This window comes from Oncorhynchus keta, chromosome 6, assembly GCF_023373465.1.
Source record: "Oncorhynchus keta strain PuntledgeMale-10-30-2019 chromosome 6, Oket_V2, whole genome shotgun sequence".
Lineage (NCBI taxonomy): Eukaryota > Metazoa > Chordata > Actinopteri > Salmoniformes > Salmonidae > Oncorhynchus > Oncorhynchus keta.
In genome coordinates, this window is record NC_068426.1 from 34,296,371 (window position 1) to 34,303,870 (window position 7,500).

At 52.2% G+C, this 7,500-nt stretch overlaps 1 protein-coding gene across 1 annotated transcript in view; it reads right to left on the reverse strand.

Annotated features, from left to right (window-relative positions):
- The window catches only part of LOC118385686 (beta-adrenergic receptor kinase 2-like), a 121,412-nt gene that overhangs the window by 85,225 nt on the left and 28,687 nt on the right, over positions 1–7,500 (reverse strand). The window contains 2 exon segments of the mRNA XM_052521346.1: positions 12–113; positions 1,410–1,483. Coding sequence (XP_052377306.1) covers positions 12–113; positions 1,410–1,483 — 176 coding nt within the window.

Genomic DNA, 7,500 nt, shown 5'->3' on the forward strand with positions numbered 1-7,500 from the left:
CGTGTCCTTACATGTGAACAGGAGAGGAGTTCCTTCATGATGTAGCCGTCGTAGATCTGTCTGCTACGGCACAACCTCTCCTCTTCAGAGTCCAACTTCTCGTAGTCCTTAATCTGACACACACAGGGGTTAACACACACACACTTCCTCTGAAACACACCATGGAATTAGCCTAATCTCAAACGTCTCACATGCCCGCAAATCCAACAGACAACACACTAGACTCCTGATCTCTGACCAATGTGAGTGAGTGAGTGAGTGAGAGAGTGAGAGAGAGGGAGAGAGAGAGTGAGAGTGAGAAAGGGAGGGGTAAAGAGACAGTTGAGGCAGACAGATTGAAAGATATACAAGTTGTCTACAAAAGTATGTGGACACCCCTTCAAACGAGTGGATCCTGACTCTTTCAGCCACACCCGTTGTTGACAGGCGTGTAAAATCAGGCACACCGCCGTGCAATCGCCATAGACAAACATTGGCATTAGAATGGCCCGTACTGGAGAGCTCAGTGACTTTCAATCATGGCTGAGTCACAGGATGCCACCTGTCCAACAAGTCAGTCCGTCAAATTCCTGCCCTGCTAGGGCTGCCCCGGTCAACTGTAAGGGCTGTTATTGTGAAGAGGAAACGTCTAGGAGCAACAGCTCAGCCAGGAAGTGGTAAGGCCACACAAGCTCACAGAATGGGGCAGCCGAGTGCTGTAGGGTGCAAAAATCATCTGTCCTCGGTTGCAACACTCATTACCGAGTTCCAAACTGCCTCTGGAAGCAACGTCAGCACAAGAACTGTTCGTCGGGAGCTTCGTGAAATGGGTTTCCATGGCCGAGCAGCCACACACAAGCCTGCCTGACCCAATGTATAGTTACAACTGTAAAGTTTGGTGGAGATGGAATAATGGTATGGGGATGTTTTTCATGGTTGGGACTAGGCCCCTTAGTTCCAGTGAAGGGAAACCTTATAACGCTACAGCATACAATGACATTCTAGATGATTATGTGCTTCCTCATTTGTGGCAACAGTTTGGGGAAGGCCCTTTCCTGTTTAAGCATGACAATGCTCCCCTGCACAAGGTGAGGTCCATACATAAATGGTTTGTTGAGATCGGTGTGGAAGAACTTGACTGGCCTGCACAGAGCCCTGACCTCAACCCCATCAAACACCTTTGGGATAAATTGGAACGCCGACTGCGAGTCAGGCCTAATCGTCCAACCTAACTAATGCTCTTGTGGCTGAATGGAAGCAAGTCCCTGCAGCAAGTTTACAACATTAGTGGAAAGCCTTCACATAAGAGTGGAGGCTGTTATAGCAGCAAAGGGGGGACCAACACCATATTAATGTCCTTGAGTTTGGAATGAGATGTCTGACAGGCACGTGTCCACATACTTTTGGTCATGTAGTGTACATGTTCCTACCTCTTCGTAGAACTTGAGCTGCGGCACGGCCTCGTCGATTTCAGTCAAACAGAAATCTTTGAACAGCAGAAAACCTGAAAACAGAGAAACATACACATAGTTGTTTCTATGACATTACGATACCAATTACACAATTCTATTTGTGTACACGTGTGTGTGTGTGTTTTGAACTAACTGCAGGAGAAGTCCACGCCACTGCCAACAAAGCTGCCGGAGTTGACTTCCACACACAGCCCTTTCCTTCGAGACTGAGGCCTGTAATGGATTGGCCTTAAGAGAACAAGATTCTCATCTCATTGAGCCAATCCCCTATCAGACACACACACAGTCTGACCACAATGACAGGGAGTGATAGCGCCGTCAGCTTGAACCTCTACAGTCTGCATATTATCACTAAAAAAAAAGTTAATACATTTTTTTTTTTAAACGCTCGCCACACACACCATCTACTGGAACCTGTCGGAAACAGCGCTCAGCAACTAGCCCGGGCGTCGCCGTGGTAACCCGCCCGTTGCCTTCCCGGCGCGTGCGCCCGTCTCTTCCCAGGGCATTAGCCAATTAGCATTACTGCCGCTAAAATAGACGGGCTAACGAGATGACACGAGGAAGAACCTTGCAGAGACAAAAACACGTATGCTACTGGGCGTCGTCTTCCCCTTTGCTCCAAATCCTTCCCCCGCCTGATCGCTCTGCTCTGCAGTGGTAGAACTCGTAGTGTGGGTTTACAGAAAAGATCAAAGTACGCCTGATCGCTCTGCTCTGCAGTGGTAGAACTCGTAGTGTGGGATTACAGAAAAGATCAAAGTACGCCTGATCGCTCTGCTCTGCAGTGGTAGAACTCGTAGTGTGGGTTTACAGAAAAGATCAAAGTACGCCTGATGGCTCTGCTCTGCAGTGGTAGAACTCGTAGTGTGGGTTTACAGAAAAGATCAAAGTACGCCTGATCGCTCTGCTCTGCAGTGGTAGAACTCGTAGTGTGGGTTTACAGAAAAGATCAAAGTACGCCTGATCGCTCTGCTCTGCAGTGGTAGAACTCGTAGTGTGGGTTTACAGAAAAGATCAAAGTACGCCTGATCGCTCTGCTCTGCAGTGGTAGAACTCGTAGTGTGGGTTTACAGAAAAGATCAAAGTACGCCTGATCGCTCTGCTCTGCAGTGGTAGAACTCGTAGTGTGGGTTTACAGAAAAGATCAAAGTACGCCTGATCGCTCTGCTCTGCAGTGGTAGAACTCGTAGTGTGGGTTTACAGAAAAGATCAAAGTACGCCTGATCGCTCTGCTCTGCAGTGGTAGAACTCGTAGTGTGGGTTTACAGAAAAGATCAAAGCACGCCTGATCGCTCTGCTCTGCAGTGGTAGAACTCGTAGTGTGGGTTTACAGAAAAGATCAAAGTACGCCTGATCGCTCTGCTCTGCAGTGGTAGAACTCGTAGTGTGAGTTTACAGAAAAGATCAAAGTACGCCTGATCGCTCTGCTCTGCAGTGGTAGAACTCGTAGTGTGGGTTTACAGAAAAGATCCAAATACGAGCGGCCCTAAAACCACCGGGAGCAGAGAAATACAGATCAAGTCCATTTTGTCAGACGACATCCCATAAATTGATTCGACTAGGCCTCGCCGCCCCCCAGGAAGCGACAACCCTGCCCGGGTAAAAACCTTGGCTACCAGAAGTTGGGGGCGAGGAGGCGGGACAGGTGCAGGAGGATGGGTAGAGGAGGAGGGACAGGTGGAGGAGGATGGGTAGAGGAGGAGGGACAGGTCGAGGAGGATGGGTAGTGGAGGAGGATGGGTAGTGGAGGAGGGACAGGTGGCGGAGGATGGGTAGTGGAGGAGGATGGGTAGAGGAGGAGGGACAGGTGGAGGAGGATGGGTAGTGGAGGAGGATGGGTAGAGGAGGGACAGGTGGAGGAGGATGGGTAGAGGAGGGACAGGTGGAGGAGGATGGGTAGAGGAGGAGGGACAGGTGGCGGAGGATGGGTAGAGGAGGAGGAGGAGGGACAGGTGGAGGAGGATGGGTAGAGGAGGAGGGACAGGTGGAGGAGGATGGGTAGAGGAGGAGGGACAGGTGGCGGAGGATGGGTAGAGGAGGGACAGGTGAAGGAGGGACAGGTGGAGGAGGATGGGTAGAGGAGGAGGGACAGGTGGAGGAGGATGGGTAGAGGAGGAGGGACAGGTGGAGGAGGATGGGTAGAGGAGGAGGGACAGGTGGAGGAGGATGGGTAGAGGAGGAGGGACAGGTGGAGGAGGATGGGTAGAGGAGGAGGGACAGGTGGAGGAGGATGGGTAGAGGAGGAGGGACAGGTGGCGGAGGATGGGTAGAGGAGGGACAGGTGGAGGAGGATGGGTAGAGGAGGGACAGGTGGAGGAGGATGGGTAGAGGAGGGACAGGTGGAGGAGGATGGGGAGAGGAGGGACAGGTGGAGGAGGATGGGTAGAGGAGGGACAGGTGGAGGAGGATGGGTAGAGGAGGAGGGACAGGTGGAGGAGGATGGGTAGAGGAGGAGGGACAGGTGGAGGAGGATGGGTAGAGGAGGAGGAGGGTGGGTAGAGGAGGAGGGACAGGTGGAGGAGGATGGGTAGAGGAGGAGGGACAGGTAGAGGAGGATGGGTAGAGGAGGAGGGACAGGTAGAGGAGGATGGGTAGAGGAGGAGGGACAGGTCGAGGAGGATGGGTAGTGGAGGAGGATGGGTAGAGGAGGAGGGACAGGTGGAGGAGGATGGGTAGAGGAGGAGGGACATGTGGCGGAGGATGGGTAGAGGAGGGACATGTGGCGGAGGATGGGTAGAGGAGGGACAGGTGGAGGAGGATGGGTAGAGGAGGGACATGTGGCGGAGGATGGGTAGAGGAGGGACAGGTGGAGGAGGATGGGTAGAGGAGGAGGGACAGGTCGAGGAGGATGGGTAGTGGAGGAGGATGGGTAGAGGAGGAGGGACAGGTGGAGGAGGATGGGTAGAGGAGGAGGGACAGGTGGAGGAGGATGGGTAGAGGAGGAGGGACAGGTGGAGGAGGATGGGTAGTGGAGGAGGATGGGTAGAGGAGGAGGGACAGGTCACACGGAGGATGGGTAGAGGAGGGACAGGTTCAGGAGGGACAGGTGGAAGAGGATGGGTCACAGAGGAGGAGGGACAGGTGGCGGAGGATAGAGGAGGGACAACAGAAGGAGGGACAGGTGGAGGAGGACACAAAGAGGAGGAGGGACAGGTGGAGGAGGATCCTCTAGAGGACTGTTCACTGGGACAACACCGGAGGAGTCACAGAGGGACAGGTCACTGGAGGACAAAGAGGAGGAGGACAGGTGGCGGAGGATGTCACTAGAGGAGGGACAGGTGAAGGAGGGACAGGTGGAGGAGGATGGGTAGAGGAGGGACACTGTGGAGGAGGAAACAGAGGAGGAGGGACAGGTCGGAGGATGGGTAGAGGAGGAGGGACAGGTGGCGGAGGATGTGTAGAGGAGAGAGGGGAAAAAAGGGAAGAGAGGACGTTAGAACAGTCTTCACCAGCAGTCACACTTCTCTCTACGAGCGACTGTTCACTGGACACAAAATACCACAACAGTCACACTTCTCTCTACGAGTGACTGTTCACAAAACACCACAACAGTCACACTTCTCCTCTCTACGAGCGACTGTTCACTGGACACAAAATACCACAAGTCACACTTCTCCTCTCTACGAGTGACTGTTCACTGGACACAAAACACCACAACAGTCACACTTCTCCTCTCTACGAGCGACTGTTCACTGGACAGAAAATACCACAACAGTCACACTTCTCTCTACGAGCGACTGTCACTGGACACAAAACACCACAACAGTCACACTTCTCCTCTCTACGAGCAACTGTAACTGTACACAAAACACCACAACAGTCACACTTCTCCTCTCTACGAGCGACTGTCACTGTACACAAAACACCACAACAGCCACACTTCTCCTCTCTACGAGCGACTGTCACTGGACACAAAACACCACAACAGTCACACTTCTCCTCTCTACGAGCGACTGTCACTGGACACAAAACACCACAACAGTCACACTTCTCCTCTCTACGAGCGACTGTCACTGTACACAAAACACCACAACAGCCACACTTCTCCTCTCTACGAGCGACTGTCACTGGACACAAAACACCACAACAGTCACACTTCTCCTCTCTACGAGCGACTGTCACTGGACACAAAACACCACAACAGTCACACTTCTCCTCTCTACGAGCGACTGTCACTGTACACAAAACACCACAACAGTCACACTTCTCCTCTCTACGAGCGACTGTTCACTGGACACAAAACACCACAACAGTCACACTTCTCCTCTCTACGAGTGACTGTTCACTGGACACAAAACACCACAACAGTCACACTTCTCTCTACGAGCGACTGTCACTGTACACAAAACACCACAACAGTCACACTTCTCCTCTCTACGAGTGACTGTTCACTGGACACAAAACACCACAACAGTCACACTTCTCTCTACGAGCGACTGTCACTGTACACAAAACACCACAACAGTCACACTTCTCCTCTCTACGAGTGACTGTCACTGGACACAAAACACCACAACAGTCATCTCTGGCCTCCCTGTCACAGGAAGACGAGGTTGTTTAAAGAACGGAGTCATCTCACAGTAACACTGTACAAACAGAGTACACACAGAGTATACACACACACACAACACACACTCAGGCTAACACTTACGCACACACACACACACACACACACACACACACACACACACACACACACACACACACCAAACTAGATGAACGAGTGTGCTGCGGTTAAAGAGATTCTCGGGTACTTTGGCATACTTTTTTAGCCTGTAGTTCTGAAAGGGACGTAAAGTGGTCCCCGAAAATGGGCGTATTACATCGTATATGTGCGCCATATCCTTGCACTCCCTCTGCCGTGTGTGCTTCTGGCAAGCTGTCACTCAAAGAGGGGCTGAAGCTCATTGGCTAGAACGCAAATTGCCAAGAGGGGGCTGGCCCATGTGGGGGGGGAAATTTAAAGAGAATGGCGCAAGGCACAGGTTGATGAATGATGCACTGTTTACTACCTCAGAACAGAGGGAATCGCATCTCATCTCTTTTGTCACTTGTCCCACCGTCTGAGGAGACGCCGTTCGAGTCGCTAGCTGCACACGTTACACTCAGACAAACACATCCAGGTTAAAAGAAGGAGGTTCTGTGGCAAACGGCACGAGACCGTGAGATGGTCCAGCCGGGGAGGTGACTGGACTGATGAACATCGCGATGATGAGCGAATCGCCATATTTCCCCTCTGTAGTACAAAGTGCATAAGGCCTTGAAACCCCCTCCCCAGTCCTACATACTGCTTGACGCAGAGCTAAAACCCCCTCCCCAGTCCTACATACTGCTTGACTGTCAGTCAGCTAAAACCCTCACCAGTCCTACATACTGCTTGACGCAGAGCTGGACACAAAAACCCCTCACACAGTCCTACATACTGCTTGACTGTCAGAGCACAAAAACCCCTCCCCAGTCCTACATACTGCTTCACTGCAGAGCTAAAACCCCCTCCCCAGTCCTACATACTGCTTCACTGCAGAGCAAAACCCCTCCCCAGTCCTACAGTCAGAGCAAAAACCCCTCCCCAGCCCTACATGACTGTTCACGCAGAGCACAAAACCCCTCACCCAGCCCTACATACTGTCACTGTACACAAAGCCACAAAGTCCCTCCCCAGCCCTACATAGTGACTGTCACTGCAGAGCTAAAACCCCTCCCCAGTCCTACATACTGCTTCACTGGAGAGCTAAAACCCCACCCCAGTCATCTCTGGCCTCCCTGTCACAGGAAGAGCTAAAACCCCTCCCCAGCCCTACAAACAGAGTACACACAGAGCTAAAACCCCCTCCCCAGCCCTACATACACACACACACCAAGCTAAAACCCCTCCCCAGCCCTACATACTTTTTTAGCCTGTAGAGAGCTAAAGTGGTCCCCTCCCCAGTCCTACATACTGTATATGTGCGCCATAGCTAAAACCCCTCCCCAGTCCTACATACTGCTTGACGCAGAGCTAAAACCCCCACCCCAGCCCTATGTGGGGGCTTGAAGATTTAAAACC